At 42.4% G+C, this 18356-nt stretch overlaps 1 protein-coding gene across 3 annotated transcripts in view; it reads left to right on the top strand.

Annotated features, from left to right (window-relative positions):
* The first annotated feature begins 7924 nt into the window (after positions 1-7924).
* Positions 7925-18356, top strand: part of LOC115146504 (ral GTPase-activating protein subunit alpha-2-like) — a 191320-nt gene continuing 180888 nt past the window's right edge. For all 3 annotated transcript variants that reach the window (XR_010459785.1, XM_065004260.1, XM_065004261.1), the window contains exon 1: positions 7925-8138. Coding sequence is in view for 2 of the 3 variants with exons in the window: in XM_065004260.1 (XP_064860332.1) it covers positions 8033-8138 (106 nt within the window). In the remaining variant the exon portion in view is untranslated. The remainder of the gene's footprint in view (positions 8139-18356) is intronic.

Here is an 18356-nt window from a genome sequence, read left to right as displayed (position 1 = left end):
CCAATGGAAACAGGGGGCCATCGTCTCCCTTCTCTATTGCTATGTTCTTTGGGGTCACTTGGATGGCCAGATCAGATGTGTCTCAGTCATGACATATGCTAGTAGGTCGGAGGTCTACCACTATTGCATGCATCACAAGTTGAATCAGTCTGAACCGTGCCAGTTGTTCTATTCAACCTCTGATAGGATTACCTATATGCGCAGTGTTCTACAGCCAGGTTGTAGTTATTTCAGTCATCTTGATTTAATAAGCTGTTTATACACTGAACTAAAATATAAAAACAAAAATGGACAGCTGTGCCATTTAGATTGCAAAATAGTTGGGAAGAGATTTTCAATGTACCGATTCCATGGCACGTGGTTTATGAATTGACATGCAAAACTGAATTTTTCAATGTAAATTATTATACAAAATTCTTGGAACCAATAGAATGTTATACACTGCTCAAAAAAATAAAGGTAACACTTAAACAACACAATGTAACTCCAAGTCAATCAGACTTCTGTGAAATCCAACTGTCCACTTAGGAAGCAACACTGATTGACAATAAATGTCACATGCTGTTGTGCAAATGGAATAGACAACAGGTGGAAATTATAGGCATTTAGCAAGACACTCCCAATAAAGGAGTGGTTCTGCAGGTGGTGACCAAAGACCACTTTTCAGTTCCTATGCTGCTTTGAATGCTGGCGGTGCTTTCACTCTAGTGGTAGCATGAGACGGAGTCTACAACCCACACAAGTGGCTCAGGTAGTGCAGCTCATCCAGGATGGGACATCAATGCGAGCTGTGGCAAGAAGGTTTGCTGTGTCTGTCAGCGTAGTGTCCAGAGCATGGAGACGCTACATATATATATATACATACACACGTGCTATATATATATACATACACACACACACACACACAGTTTAAGTCGGAAGTTTACATACACCTTAGCCAAGTACATTTAAACTCAGTTTTTCACAATTCATGACATTTAATCCTAGGAAAAATTCCCTGTTTTAGGTCAGTTAGGATCACCACTTTATTTTAAGAATGTGAAATGTCAGAATAATAGTAGAGAGAATGATTTATTTCAGCTTTTATTTCTTCTGCGCTGCAGAAAGGGCAGACGGAGCCGTCTTCTGGTCAGCCTCCGTAGACGGGCACATTGCTCACCGCTCCAGAGTATACTACTCGCCAATGTCCAGTCTCTTGACAACAAGGTTGACAAAATTCGAGCAAGTGTTGCCTTCCAGAGAGACATCAGAGATTGTAACATTCTCTGTTTCACGGAAACATGGCTCACTCGGGATATGTTATCAGAGTCGGTACAGCCACCCGGTTTTATTCACGCATCGCGCCGAAATAAACAAACATCTCTCAAGCAGGCACCTCAACGGCCCTGAAAGAACTTAATTGGACTCTATGTAAACTGGAAACCACATATCCTGAGGCTGCATTTATTGTAGCTGGGGATTTTAACAAAGCTAATCTGAAAACAAGGCTGCCTAAATTTGATCAGCATATCGAATGCACAACCGGGCTGGCAGCATTCTGGATCACTGCTACTCTAACTTCCGCGACACATACAAAGCCCTCCCTCGCCCTCCTTTCGGCAAATCTGTCCACGACTCCATTTTGTTGCTCCCTGCCTATGGACAGAAACTAAAACAGGAAACACCCGTGCTCAGGTCTGTTCTACACTGGTCAGACCAATCTGATTCCACACTTCAAGATTGCTTCAATCACATGGACTGGGATATGTTCCGGATTGCCTCAGACAACAACATTTCTGTATACGCTGATTGTGTGAGAGTTTATTAGCAAGTGCATCAGTGAGGTTGTACCCACGGTGACTATTAATACCTTCCCCAACCAAAAAATGTGGATTGATCGCAGCATTCGCTCAAAACTGAAAGTGCGAACTACTGCTTTTAATTATGGCAAGGCAACCGGAAACATGACCGAATACAGTGTAGCTATTCCCTCCGCAAGGCAATCAAACAAGCTAAGCGTCAGTATAGACAAAGTAGAGTTGCAATTCAATGGCTCAGACACGAGACGTATGTGGCAGGGTCTATAGTCAATCACAGATTACAAAAAGAAAACCAGCCTCGTCGTGGACACCGACGTCTTGCTCCCAGACAAACTAAACAACTTTGCTCGCTTTGAGGACAATACAGTGCCACTGACATGGCCATCACAAAGCCCTGACCTCAATCCTATAGAAAATTTGTGGCCAAAACTGAAAAAGCGGGTGCGAGCAAAGAGGCCTACAAACCTGACTCAGTTACACCAGCTCTGTCAGGAGGAATGGGCCGAAATTCACCCAATTTACTGTGGGAAGCTTGTGGAAGGCTACACAAAACGTTTGACCCAAGGTAAACAATTTAAAGACAAAGCTACCAAATACTAATTGAGTGTATGTAAACTTCTGACCCACTGGGAATGTGATGAAATAAATAAAAGCTGAATAAAAATCACTCTACTATTTTTCTGATATTTCACATTCTTAAAATAAAATGTATTTGGCTAAGTAGTATGTAAACTTCCGACTTCAACTATATACACTGCTCAAAAAAATAAAGGGAACACTTAAACAACACAATATAACTCCAAGTCAATCACACTTCTGTGAAATCAAACTGTCCACTTAGGAAGCAACACCGATTGACAATAAATTTCACATGCTGTTGTGCAAATGGAATAGACAACAGGTGGAAATGATAGGCAATTAGCAAGACACCCCCAATGTGTCTGTCAGCGTAGTGTCCAGAGCACGGAGGCGCTACCAGGAGACAGGCCAGTACATCAGGAGACGTGGAGGAGGCCGTAGGAGGACAACAACCCAGCAGCAGGACCGCTACCTCCGCCTTTGTGCAAGGAGGAGCAGGAGGAGCACTGCAAAATGACCTCCAGCAGGCCACAAATGTGCATGTGTCTGCTCAAACGGTCAGAAACAGACTCCATGAGGGTGGTATGAGGGCCCGACGTCCACAGGTGGGGGTTGTGCTTATAGCCCAACACCGTGCAGGACGTTTGGCATTTGCCAGAGAACACCAAGATTGGCAAATTCGCCACTGGCGCCCTGTGCTCTTCACAGATGAAAGCAGGTTCACACTGAGCACATGTGACAGACGTGACAGAGTTTGGAGACGCCGTGGAGAACGTTCTGCTGCCTGCAACATCCTCCAGCATGACCGGTTTGGCGGTGGGTGAGTCATGGTGTGGGGTGGCATTTCTTTGTGGGGCCGCACAGCCCTCCATGTGCTCGCCAGAGGTAGCCTGACTGCCATTAGGTACCGAGATGAGATCCTCAGACCTCTTGTGAGACCATATGCTGGTGCGGTTGGCCCTGGGTTCCTCCTAATGCAAGACGATGCTAGACCTCATGTGGCTGGAGTGTGTCAGCAGTTCCTGCAAGAGGAAGGCGTTGATGCTATGGACTGGCCCGCCAATTGAGCACATCTGGGACATCATGTCTCGCTCCATCCACCAACGCCACGTTGCACCACAGACTGTCCAGGAGTTGGCGGATGCTTTAGTCCAGGCACCTCATCAGGAGCATGCCCAGGCGTTGTAGGGAGGTCATACAGGCACGTGGAGGACACACACACTACTGAGCCTCATTTTGACTTGTTTTAAGGACATTATAACAAAGTTGGATCAGCCTGTAGTGTGGTTTCCACTTTAATTTTGAGTGTGACTCCAAATCCAGACCTCCATGGGTTGATACATTTGATTTCCATTGATAATTTGTGTGATTTTGTTGTCAGCACATTCAACTATGTAAAGAAAAAAGTATTTAATAACAATATTTCATTCATTCAGATCTAGGATGTGTTATTTTAGTGTTCCCTTTATTTTTTTGAGCAGTGTATATATATATATATATATATATATTTATATACAGTGAGGGAAAAAAGTATTTGATCCCCTGCTGATTTTGTACGTTTGCCCACTGACAAAGAAATTATCCGTTTATAATTTTCATGGTAGGTTTATTTAAACAGTGAGAGACAGAATAACAACAAATAAATCCAGAAAAACGCATTGTCAAAAATGTTATAAATTGATTTGCATTTTAATGAGGGAAATAAGTATTTTTCCCTCACTGGATATACACACACAGTTCCTTGCAAAAGTATTCATCCCCCTTGGTGTTTATCCTATTTCGTTGCATTACAACCTGTAATTCTGGGGGGGATTTCATGATTTGGACATACATAAAATAGTCCAAATTGGAGAAGTGAAATGAAAAAAAAAGAACTTGCTTAAAAAAAAAAATTATATTTAAAAAATGGCAAAGTGGTGTGTGCATATGTATTCACCCCCATTGCTATGAAGGCCCTAAATAACATCAGGAGCAACCAATTATCTTTAGAAGCCACATAATTAGTTAAATAAAGTCCACCTGTGTGCAATCTAATTGTCACATGATCTGAGTATATATATATATATATATATACACCTGTTCTGAAAGGCCCCAGAGTCTAACACCACTAAGCAAGCGACACCATGAAGACCAAGGAGCTCTCCAAACATGTCAGGGACAAAGTTGTGGAGTAGTACAGATCAGGGTTGGGTTATAAAAAATAGAAAAAAGTTGGAACATCCCACAGAGAACCATTAAATCCATTACAAAAAAAAATGGAAAGAAAATGGCACAACAACAAACATGCCAAGAGAGGGCCACGCACCAAAACTCACAGACCAGGCAAGGAGGGCATTATTTCAGAGAGGTAGCAAAGAGACCAAAGATAACCCTTAAGGAGCTGTAAAGCTCCACAGTGGAGATTGGAGTATCTGTCCATAGAACCACTTTAAGCCGTACACTCCACAGAACTGGGCTTTATGGAAGAGTGGCCAGAAAAAAAGCCATTGCTTATTAAAGAAAAATAAGCAAACACGTTTGGTGTTCGCCAAAAGGCGTGTGGGAGACTCCTCAAACATATGGAAGTAGAAACTCTGGTCAGAGGAGCATAAAAGTGAGCTTTTTGGCCATCAAGGAAAATGCTAACGCAAACCCAACACATCCCCTCTCCCTGAGAACACCATCCTCACAGTGAAGCATGGTGGTGGCAGCATCATGCTGTGGGGATGTTTTTCCATCGGCAGTGACTGGGAAACTGGTCAGAATTGAAGGAATGATGGATGGCGCTAAATACAGGGAAATTCTTGAGGGAAACCTGTTTCAGTCTTCCAGAGATTTGAGACTGGGATGGAGGTTCACCTTCCAGCAGGACAATGACTGTAAGCAGACTGCTAAAGGAACACTTGAGTGGTTTAAGGGAAACATTTAAAATGTCTTGGAATGGCCTAGTCAAAGCCCAGACCTCATTCCAAATGAGAATATGACTTAGATATTGTTGTACACCAGCGGAACCCATCCTACTTGAACGAGCTGGAGCAGTTTAGCCTTGAAGAATGGGCAAAATCCCAGTTACTAGATGTGTCAAGCTTAGAGACATACCCCAAGAGACTTGCAGCTGTAATTGCTGCAAAAGGTGTATTGACTTGGGGGGGGGGGGGAATAGTTATGCACACTCAAGTTCTTATTTGTTTGTTTCAAATAAAAAATATTTCACGTCTTCAAAGTGGTAGGCATTTTGTTTAAATTAGATGATACAAACCACCCAATTCCAACCCACAATTTCATCAGCTGTCTGGGTGGCTGGTCTCAGACGATCCCGCAAGTGAAGAAGCTGGATGTGGAGGTCCTGGGCTGGCGTGGTTACACGTGGTCTACGGTTTTGAGGCGGGTTGGATGTACTGCCAAATTCTCTAAAACAACGTTGGAGGCAGCATATGGTAGAGAAATTAACATAAAATTATATGGCAACAGCTCTGGTGAACATTCCTGCAGTCAACATGCCAATTGCACTCTCCCTTAAAACTTGAGTAGTCTGTGGCATTGCGTGACAAAACTTCACATTTTAGAGTGGCCAGCACAAGGTGCACCTATGTAATTATCATGCTCTTTAATCAGCTTCTTGATATCCCACACCTGTCAGCTGGATGGATTATCTTGACAAAGGACAAAATGCTCACTGACAGGGATGTAAACAAATTTGTGCACAAAATTTGAGAGAAATAAGCTTTGTGTGCATATGGAACATTTCTGGGATCTTTTATATTAGTATATTTAGCTTACCTTTTTTATCCTACAACTTTATTCAATATTCAATATTTTTAAAGTAACTTTGTTGCCCTATTGTTCACTGGAGGGCCTACAAGAGAATAACAAAAAACATTAACTTGGAAACCTGGTACCACAACTCTTCCACTTCACCAACACCTTCTAGTTGCCAGTGTCATTCTAGAAAGACTGATGCCCTAGGTCTCTTTCTTACAGATTCCTTTGCTTGAGAATAAATACATTTCAATAGAATACGAACACACGGCAATGTAATAAGGTTGATATAGTAGTCGATCAAAGTCATCAGACCAAGTCATTTAATATATTTCACTACTTTCCTTAATTAAAACTTAAAACTTCTTCCACTACAGCAAAAATATTTTTAAAGAGCTAAAGCAAGTCCCACAATTATTCTTTATGGAAAATAACCTATTAATAATACCATTTTTGTGGTTGTGTGGTAATTTGTAGCTCCAGCTTTAGCAGCAGTACCAAAGTTAAACACCAGGTAACACTGGAGCTAACTTGCCATTCACAGCTAATTTTCTGAAAGGGTCTGTGCTGTCTGGAATCTTTGGGATGTCCCTACCATTTAAGTCTTTCCTGATGCAAGTGAAACATCGGTTTTACTTGGATCAAGTAAAGGGTTGCTTTAAGAACACATGGTTTCCAAAGAAAAATAATGCTCCAAATAAAATAAAATTTGTTACATGCGCCGAATAGACCTTACCGGGAAATGTTTACTTACAAGCCTTTAATCAACAATGCAGTTCAAGAAATAGAGTTAAGAAAATATTTACTAAATAAACTAAAGTAAAAAATGTAATACAAAATAACAATGCCTAGGCTATATCCAGGGGGTACCGGTATCGAGTCAATGTGCGGGGTACAGGTTAGTCTAGGTAATGTGTATATGTAGGTATGGGTAAAGTGACTATGCATAGATAATTAAGAACTTATGTTAATTTCCAGCACCTGTTTGTAGACATTTGGCATGAAAAAACTAAAGCACACAACAAATCCACTTTATATTTGTATTTTTAAATTCCTAAATATTCAGGGGTTAGATTAGAATAATTCTTCATTACATTTAAATTGTTTGCCTTTAGCCAGTGAATATGAGAATAGGTTCTCAATGGACTCACCTGCTGAAATAAAGGTTAATTAAAAAGGTGCAGATCTATAGGGGGGGCATGTTCTGATGGGAGGCATAATTTAATGGCACTGTTCTATAGGAACATGCCCCCCCCCCCCCCGCACGATATGGCTCCATAAACCATGTACAAAGTGGAATACGGCTTTAATCTTCAAAACTGCAAGGACACTTCCTATACATGTATATTAAATAAATACTAGATAGAAAGCATATTGACTTTATAAAAACAACTGGCTTGTATAGGCTCTGATGCTAGAAAGACTAGCGAGTACAGACTAGCCAGTTGTTTTTATAAAGTCACTATGCTTTGTGTTTAGTATTTATTTTGTATGCATTGTGGTGCTTAGGGCCCTGAAGATTATGACTGTCAATGAATTTGAGAGTGGTGCATTTCTCCAACTCCCATCTCTCGCCTCAGTTTAGTTTACCAAACAAAATTGGCAATGTCAGGCTGTCGAAACTACAGAATCTGACTTTAATAATCATATCAGAGCCAGTGACATTATTACATTTCTGTGAAAAATTCTAAGCATTGGACAAGTGCTTGCTGGTTACGTCCAACAGGGGGCGTGGCCACGCAACGAGCTGCGCTTCCGTGTTTACAAAACCACGAAAAGGGAGGTGACTAGCGGCGAAACGTATGTTTGCTGAGCAAGAATAAAGCGGTGGTGAGGAAAGTGGCTCTGTCAAATCATAGGCTGACTGCATGGTAAAAAAAAGACGTAGCTAATTCCAGATTGCGTTTTACAGCGGAATGTTCACTCGAAGGGGCCATGGAGACGTCAAGAAATCTACACAGAAAGTTCTGGACCCAAAGAAGGATGTATTGACCCGACTGAAGCACCTCCGGTCACTGTTAGGTGAGTAAAACGTCAACGAGCTTTGCTGCTGCACCGAGCAGTGGCTCGCTCGCTTGATTATTGATGGTACCTGCCTCCAAGCAAGCTAACTAACGTTAGATGGCTCTGTAGCTAGCAACATGGGTGCATACCTTTTGAGTCCAATGTTTTTTTACAACGTCGAATACATTGATTTTGTCGTCACGCTGATATAAACGTGGAACGTGTTAGCTAACGTTTTTAAGCCAAGCCATCCCTTGTGGCTAGCGCGTCTGTCTAACTAGCAAGCCACAATGTCATTGTAGAACGGCTAGCTAAATTAACTGATTAGCATGCCAGTCAGCAGCACAGCAGGCAGGTTTTCAAAAACCAACGCATTACCTTTAGCCACCTAGCTTAATATCACTGGTACTAACTAGATAACCAGTTGTTATGCAAGTTGGCTGCTATTGTTAACTATCAACTTCGTCCTTCAAGGGATAGCAAACATAGCCACTGTTTAACTTATTGGAATGTAACTTAGATCGCCAGTGTACACTTACAAAATAGGCATTTTTTTTAGCCACAGCCTGAAATTAAGTACTGCAAAAACGTTCATTACAAGCCAGAATGCTGGATACAAGTACATTTAAACGTACTCTACCGGTTGGTCCTTCTAGTACTCGAAATTTGAGACAAAATATCAATTATATACCCGAGTTTTTGGGGTGCAGGTACTGCCATCGAGCACACAACCATGTAAACTAAACACCTGTAAGACTTCGATTTGTATGCATGCACCGCGTGCATGTACTTCTGTCATGTGCACGTGCCTTAGGTGATGCGCAAACAAATGTTGATTGTCACAAACAGATAACTGCATTTAATAATAATTTCCTGTTGATATTTTGTCAGAATTAATAACCAACCCCACTGACATTTTGCAGAGTAAGTTAAAATATAATTGTATTTAACATTCATGGCAGACAAGGGATGTTTGTCAATATTGCTAAATAGGGAAAAAAACCACTCTCACTGTCTTCGTATGGTGTTTTCATGAAGCTCACTTTGATGCGGTATGTTAGTGTAACAGTTCTTCCGGCCCTCTCCTCGCCCCTACCTGGGCTCGAACCAGTGGACCCTCCGCGCACATCAGCTCCCACGAAGCATCGTTACCTATCAGTCCACAAAAGCCGCGGTCCTTGCAGAATAAGGGAAACGACTACTTCAAGTCTCAGAGCGAGTGACGTCACCAATTGAAACGCTATTAGCGCGCACCCGCTACCCAGCTAGCCACTTCACGCCGGTTACGCTAGTTGTTGGACCATTGCAATGTACTCACCTTGTCTGAATCCTGCTCGCTGACCTGTATAACCCCTATATCTGGGATGAGCCCCCTGTCATTTAGGCCCTACCCGTCAACCACTTTACACTACGTCTGTGTACGAATCTTCATCTCACAACCACTGTATTACAATTGCTGAAGTAGTGCATAAATGGTTAATGGGCTACCGCTACACTTTAGGCATATCAGGGCACTTTCCTGCTGACACTGCAGATTCAATGTCAAGACTTGTATGGTCAAGAATCAAGATGGAGATCAACAGCGGGCTGAGGCAGTCTGTTACTTCTGTTTTACTTGTCCTCATGTGTGGGTAAAAATAAGGCAAATCAAATGTTATTTGTCACAGTGAAATGCTTAGTTACGGGTCCTTTTCTAACAATGCAAGGATAAAGTTACAACAAAGGAGTAAATACATTATGTGAATAACAAATAATGATAACGATTAAAAAAATACAAACATGGCTATATACAGGGAGTGCCAGGTAATAACATGACTATATACAGGGAGTACCGGGTAATAACGTAACTATATACCGGGAGTACCGGGTAATAGCGTGACTATATACCGGGAGTACCGGGTAATAACATGACTATATACAGGGAGTACCGGGTAATAACGTAACTATATACCGGGAGTACCGGGTAATAGCGTGACTATATACCGGGAGTACCGGGTAATAGCGTGACTATATACAGGGAGTACCGGGTAATAGCGTGACTATATACACGGAGTACCGGGTAATAGCGTGACTATATACAGGGAGTACCGGGTAATAGCGTGATTATATACAGGGAGTACCGGGTAATAGCGTGACTATATACAGGGAGTTTCCCGGGTAATAGCGTGACTATATACAGGGAGTTTCCCGGGTAATAACGTGGCTTTTTACAGGGAGTACCGGGTAATAACGTGGCTATATACAGGGAGTACCGGGTAATAACGTGGCTATATACAGGGAGTACCGGGTAATAACGTGGCTATATACAGGGAGTACCGGGTAATAACGTGGCTATATACAGGGAGTACCAGTACCGAGTTAATGTGCAGGGGTACGAGGTAGTTGAGGTAAATACACTATATTCATTATATATACAAAAGAATGTGGACACCCCTTCAAATTAGTGGACTTGGCTATTTCAGCCACACCCATTGCTGACAGGTGTTTAAAATTGAGCACGTAGCCATGCAATCTCCATAGACAAACATTTGCAGTTGAATGGCCTTACTGAAGAGCTCAGTGACTTTCAACGTGGCACAGTCATAGGATGCCACCTTTCCAACAAGTCAGTTAGTCAAATTTCTGCCCTGCTTGAGCTGCCCCGGTCAACTGTAAGTGTTGTTGTTGTGAAATGGAAACGTCTAGGAGCAACAATGGCTCAGCCGTGAAGTGGTAGGTTCACAGAACGGGAGCACTGAAGCACGTTGCATGTAAAAATAGTCTGTCCTTAGTTGCAACACTCACTACTGAGTTCCAAACACTCTCTGGAAACAACGTCAGCACAACAACTGTTCGTCGGGAGCTTCATGAAATGGGTTTCCATGGTCGAGCAGCTGCTCACAAGCCTAAGATCACCATGTGAAATGCAAAGCGTCGGCTGGAGTGGTGTAAAGCTTGCTGCCATTGGACTCTGAAACAGTGGAAACACATTCTCTGGAGTGATGAATCACACTTCATCAGTCCGTCAGACAAATCTGGGTTTGGCGGATGCCAGGAGAACGCTACTTGTCCCAATGCAAAGTGCCAACTGATGGTCTGGGGCTGTTTTTCATGGTTCGGTCTAGGCCCCTTAGTTCCAGTGAAGGGAAATCTGTGTCGGTGTCGAAAAACTTGATTGGCATGTACAGAGCCCTGACCTCAACCCCAATGAACACCTTGAATTGAAATGCCGGCTGTGAGCCAGGCCTAATCACCCAACCTCACTAATGCTCTTGTGGCTAACTGGAAGCAAGTCCCCTCAGCAATGTTCCAGCATCTAGTGGAAAGCCTTCCCAGAAGAGTGGAGGCTGTTATAGCAGCAAAGGGGGGACCAACTCTATATTAATGTCCATGATTTTGGAATGAGATATTCAACAAGTAGGTGTCCATACTTTCAGTCATGTAGTGTATGTATGTATGCAGTGGGGCAAAAAAGTATTTAGTCAGCCACCAATTGTGCAAGTTCTCCCACTTAAAAAGATGAGAGGCCTGTAATTTTCATCATAGGTACACTTCAACTATGACAGACAAAATGAGAAGAAAGAAAATCCAGAAAATCACATTGTTGGATTTTTAATACATTAATTTGCAAATGATGGTGGAAAATAAGTATTTGGTCACCTACAAACAAGCAAGATTTCTGGCTCTCACAGACCTGTAACTTCTTCTTTAAGAGGCTCCTCTGTCCTCCACTCGTTACCTGTATTAATGGCACCTGTTTGAACTTGTTATCAGTATAGAAGACCCCTGTCCACAACCTCAAACAGTCACACTCCAAACTCCACTATGGCCAAGACCAAAGAGCTGTCAAAGGACACCAGAAACACAATTGTAGACCTGCACCAGGCTGGGAAGACTGAATCTGCAATAGGTAAGCAGCTTGGTTTAAAGAAATCAATTGTGGGAGCCTTTATTAGGAAATGGAAGACATACAAGAACACTGACAGTCTCCCTCGATCTGGGGCTCCACGCAAGATCTCACCCCGTGGGGTCAAAATGATCACAAGAACGGTGAGCAAAAATCCCAGAACCACACGGGGGGACCTAGTGAATGACCTGTAGAGAGCTGGAACCAAAGTAACAAACCCTACCATCACTAACACACTACGCCGCCAGGGACTCAAATCCTGCAGTGCCAGACGTGTCCCCCTGCTTAAGCCAGTACATGTCCAGGCCCGTCTGAAGTTTGCTAGAGAGCATTTGGATGATCCAGAAGAAGATTGGAAGAATGTCATATGGTCAGATGAAACCAAAATCAAACTTTTTGGTAAAAACTCAACTCGTTGTGTTTGGAGGACAAAGAATGCTGAGGGTGCATCCAAAGAACACCATACCTATTGTAAAGCAATGGGGGTGGAAACATCATGCTTTGGGGCTGTTTTTCTGCAAAGGGACCAGGACGACTGATCCGTGTAAAGGAAAGAATGAATGGGGCCATGTATTGTGTGATTTTTGAGTGAAAACCTCCTTCCATCAGCAAGGGCATTGAAGATGAAACGTGGCTGGGTCTTTCAGCATGACAATGATCCCAAACACACCGCCCGGGCAACGAAGGAGTGGCTTCGTAAGAAGCATTTCAAGGTCCTGGAGTGGCCTAGCCAGTCTCCAGATCTCAACCTCATAGAAAATCTTTGGAGGGAGTTGAAAGTCTGTGTTTCCCAGCAACAGCCCCAAAACACTGCTCTAGAGGAGATCTGCATGGAGGAATGGGCCAAAATACCAGCAACAGTGTGTGAAAACCTCGTGAAGACTTACAGAAAACGTTTGACCTCTGTCATTGCCAACAAAGGGTATATAACAAAGTATTGAGATAAACTTTATTGTTATTGACCAAATACTTGTTATTGACCAAATATTGTTATTGACCAAATACTTATTTTCCACCATAATTTGCAAATAAATTCATAAAAAATCCTACAATGTGATTTTCTGGATTTTTTTTCTAAGTTTATCTGTCATAGTTGAAGTGTACCTATGATGAAAATTATAGGCCTCTCTCATCTTTTTAAGTGGGAGAACTTGCACAATTGGTGGCTGAATAAATACTTTTTTTGCCCCACTGTAGGTAGGGGTAAAGTGACTCTGAAACAGGATAGATAATAGACAGTAAGTTGTAGGTCTGTTTGCAGTGGCTGATAGCTGGCCCTCCTCATTGATGTTCAATGGCCATCCCCCTACTGCAGTCGGTGTTTGCAGCATAGGAAGGTTTTCCTCCTGGTCTGGTGCTGGCTTTTCCCGATGTGGACAGGAAGTGGGGATGAGTGATAAGGTGCTGCTTTACACAGTTTAGGTTGGCCTATTTTTTAATTTTTTTTAATTATTGCTCACTGCTCACCATGATGTGTGCTGCTATAAATGATGTTGAAAGCTTACAAAACGATGTGGTTTTCATGTTCAAAAGGCCTTTTTGTTAATGAGAACTCAGACACACACTTACGAAAGAACACAGGCAAATGTCACTGCGCTCCCTTCGTTCTTACCGAAAGATAAAACATGCCATTTAAAATGTTTTTGATATCAAGATAGGACTGATATTAAAGGTTCTTCTAAATGTCAGGGACATCCTGAAACCATTACCCCTATCCATGTTGATTCCGCTTAACTCAAGTTTGATTTAAGCCCAGTATCATAGCATGACATCACTAGGCTATGGTCAGTCGCAAGGCCAGGAATAGCTCCTGGTCCATTTGCCCTAAAAGTGCTTCTTTGCGTTGGTTTTGTGCCCAGTTAGCATGTATGTCATGTTGAGTGTGAGAGCGGCTGCATGTTTATTTTCTGGTCATGCCTGGCTGGATCTGGCTGAGGTTGTTAATTACAGGAGCCTGCTAGACCACCTGATCACACACCTCTCCTCTGTGACTGGAGCTGTGCATGGCTATTCCTTAACTATTCCTTACCTCAAAGGCAATGGAAAAAGCCTAGACAACAATTCAGAGAATTTGCTTTATTATACATTTTTCTAAGATGCAGTGTAAACAACTTCCTTGACCTAAAACAGCAGGTAGCCTCCATGGGAACTGTGTGTGTGTGTGTGTGTGTGTGTGTGTGTGTGTGTGTGTGTGTGGAAAGGCAGAGGGAATGTTCACCACAGTGTCACTTCATCCTCTCCATGTTTTTGCTGTGAATGTTGGTGGGGTCAGGGTCAAATGGGATAGCTGCTGTTAGGAGGTAAAGCTCTGGGGAAACAATGACTGCCACATCGGAAACCCACTCAACAAACTCCTTTTCCCTGTTGAGTCAAGCTGAGACCTCTTGGCATGTGATTTTCCTCTTTTCAAAACACACTGGATAGCTTTGAACTCGTTATCTTTAACCCCTGTCCACAGTGTAGTCTACTTTTGAACACTTTTCCATGTTCAACGTACCATAGAAAACAAGCTTATTGCTGTGATTCTGCTAATGCGTCAGAATTTAGAAGCACATCTTAGCTAGGCTGCATTAATAAATGACAGTCAGGCTAGCCTATGTGACTGAGTAGTCTATTTTAGAAAGTCCGTGTGTGTTCTTTGAGGTACAGGCTGAGCTTTACAACCAGCCTACTCACTTTCTCTGGACACCAGCTTATCAGAAAACTAAACCAGTCTAAATTTCCATGTCATTTACATCTACGCACGTTCAATCGTCTACCTCCTTGATGGGTGTGATTTGGGCAGTTCATGTAGCACTCCGACTGTAAATAAACTCTCAAAGAGCCTCTGTAATGGTAACAAGCAACCTGCCTTCAGGGCATTATTTTTCATATGCTGGAGTTCTTGCAATGCTCGTACTGGACTGCATTTAGTGAAGTTGTCAAGCCCTCGAATAAGCGACACAGCTATTTAAAATATTTCGGCTCTGCCTACTCGCTGAAGAAGTTTGGCCTAAGTTATCGCAATGAATATCACAGGGCGAAATACACCTTCTGCCCCGCCTTGAAGTGTATTATGTTGAGAATGTGTTCATTAAGCTCACATTAAACAATGCATTGTTCCTTTAGAAAAGGCTCACACACTGTAGGACAAGGCTAGTCATTTCATACCATAGAGAAAGATGGGTCATTGTTGTAATTCACATTGACATCAGTGACATTGGAAACCACATAGGCCTAACCAACGGAAGCAATGAATGACTGAGGGCAGTAGCTCATTGTATGTTATTGTTGTCAGCCAAATGAGTCAATAATACTTTTTCAGATCATTTTAATACCACAGCTTTAGTGAAAATCCAGACTAGGCTTATGTTTAGCTCAGTAATGGGCTACACAGTCAGTGGCATTTCAATCCTCTGCCATTGGCCTGACTCTGGTATGGATATCAAGTCCTGTGCCAGCAGCGGCAATCTCAAATCCATTGTGAATAGCTGGGCGTAGGTGTGAACTGTGCTATACAGGTTTGGTGACACTAGACAGGCATTAGCAGGTCTGTGTCTGTCTAGTGTTGCCATTAGGATGACAGTTTGTCATTATCTCCCTGGCAGGGTGCAGCTCCGCTAGCCCCAGTTCTCTCACCAGGCCTGCAGGCCTCAGGGCTGACACTGGTTCTGTGGGTGAGGCTGAGGAACAGAAGAGAGTGCAGCTTGGCCTGATCTTATGTAACAGTTTCCTCAGTGCCACTCCCATGGTTGTCCGTTATTACTGTGTACCTGTTAGACTTGCCAATTCCAGACAGTCATACTGTAATTTAGTCTGTTTCTGTGCGATTCATTGGGCTCTATAGGCCTGGCCTAGGTCTAGTGACCAGAATAACTTATATCATACATTACCTACAATAATATATGACCCATAATTCTGATGTTAACTAGTGTATAAACACAGAGTGTAAAAAACACTTAACAACAATTTCCATGACATTGACTGACCAGGTTAATCCAGGTGAAAGCTAAGATCCCTTATTGATGTCATTTGTTAAATCTACTTCAATCAATGTAGATGAAGGGGAGGAGACCGGTTAAATAAGGATTTTAAGACTTGAGAAATTTGAGATCTGGATTGTGTATGTGTGCCATTCAGAGGGTGAAGGGGCAAGAACAAATATTGAAGTGCCTTTTGAACGGGGTACATTAGTAGGTGCCATGCGCACCGGTTTGTGTCGAACTGCAACGCTGCTGGGCTTTTCACATTTAACAGTTCAAGGGTCCACCACCCAAATGACATCTAGTAAACTTGACACAACTGTGGGAAGCATTGGAGTCAACATGGGCCAGTATCCCTGTGGAACTCTTTCGACACCTTGTAGAGTCCATGCCCCGATGAATTGAGGCTGTTCTGAGTGCAAAAGCGGAGGGTGCAACACAATATTAGGAAGGTGTTCCTAATGTTTGGTATACTCAGTGTAATATCTGTCTTTACCTTAAGATCAGGGTCAGCTCAGTCCACTCCTATTCCTGCCAGTGAGCTGGCCGGCCAGTGTGGGTGTGACGTCCCTAAGCTTGGTACAGCACCAAGATAAGCATCTGGCAGTATAAAGAAGCACTGTGCCATGATCCCCAGGCAATTAGCATTTCAAACAATGTGTGCCATGATAAAATGCAGCTGGCATACAGCTGTCCTCTTTATCCCCACCTCACACAGGCCTCAGAGTGCCATTGTCAGTAATTTAGGCTTAGATGGTGTTCTTTCACAGGACTGGCTCGATATTTCTGGATTCATGATGTCAAGTACAGTAGAAAACCATTATTTATTTGTTTGCCAAACAACAGAGTACTAGGCCCATCACCTAATGCAGAGTCAGCACGGACCTACTTCTGGGTAAATAAATAAGTATGACAACGGTGACATACGGTAATGAGTGTGACGTCCAGCAGGGATATCTAGTTCCCATCTTGACAATTGTGTACTGACTAGATGCTGTGTTTCGGCCAGGCTATAATCCCCATCTTGGCCAAGGTGCACAGGCTAGATGCTGTGTTGGGTGCTCAGGTCAGTGCCTGTATTTTTGGGATGTGTGGCTCTCATATACATGTAAATATGAAAATGACTGGATGGCTCTATGATATGGGGGGTGTGTGTGTGTGTAAAAATAAAGAACCCCTTGAATGAGTAGGCGTTTTCTTTATTTTGACTGTTTTCTACCATGTAGAATAATAGTGAAGACACAAACTATGAAATAACACATGGAATCATGTAGTAACCCAAAAATGGTTAAACAAATCAAAATGTATTTTATATTTGAGATTCTTCAAAGTAGCCACCCTTTGACTTGATGACAGCTTTGCGCACTCTTGGCAACCTGCTTGATCTCCTAAAGTATTGCACAAGTCGACTGCAGGTAAATACAAATATTGAAATGTATTTTAAAAAATCCAGGAAATAGTTTTGATGATATTGACGGTATGTAAAAATCATCCCATGGCTTTTTCCAAATACCACCGACTTACGGTATACCGCCCAAGCCCAATTAAGACCTGTCACAACTGAGTCCCACAGGGAGGAAGGTCTGGCTTTGGGAAAACACTGTTGCTCTATCTTTCAGAACAAACACCTGACTGATCCAGACCATTCAACTCTCCTCTGCATTTCCTAGTATCTGTCAACCAATCTCTAATGTCTATTATTCTCAACTACAGTCCTCCAAGTCCAAACAGTCATGAATATTCCCTTAAGAGTAGAGGGAAGTGTGTTTGAGGAATAAGAAATATACATGTTGTGAATCTGTATTCTCAGTGTATTTCAGAGCTGTAAAGAGGAAGTTGATTGAGTGAAGTCTGGAGAGACTTACTATGCTTCACTGACCTTTGAAATGTTTGCTAATCATTCACCTTCATTTGGACTATCTTCAAAAATTGTTTAGTGTCGTCTCTGCTTGGTCACTCAAGGTCCCTGTGACAAAAATAATAATTCTCATCAATTAAATGTGTTTGACAGTTGTCATTCTGCAGAATCTGAAGGAATGTAAAAAACTTCATGATTTTTGTCAAAGCTTGACAAAAAATGTCTCGCAATCTACAATTATTTTGCACTGTAGGCTAAATGCTGAGTTTAAATGTAAGGAGGCAGAGGAACTTTACAACGACAAATGCAATAGAACAAAGGGTGAGGAGTAGCCTCGGCCTAGCCTATTTTCTGCACTGAGAAATATTTATTGTGTTCTTTAGACAGCTCATGAGTCAACCAAACTGGTAAGTTTGGTCAGACTGGTTTCCTGGTCTTAAGTTCAAATAACAGAATGTACTGGAGTCCCAATGGGAAAACAGTAGGCTAGCCAATGACGAGTCCACCACATATAATACTTATTTCATATC

This window comes from Oncorhynchus nerka, linkage group LG18, assembly GCF_034236695.1.
Source record: "Oncorhynchus nerka isolate Pitt River linkage group LG18, Oner_Uvic_2.0, whole genome shotgun sequence".
NCBI lineage: Eukaryota > Metazoa > Chordata > Actinopteri > Salmoniformes > Salmonidae > Oncorhynchus > Oncorhynchus nerka.
This window is presented reverse-complemented; position numbering and strand designations above follow the sequence as displayed.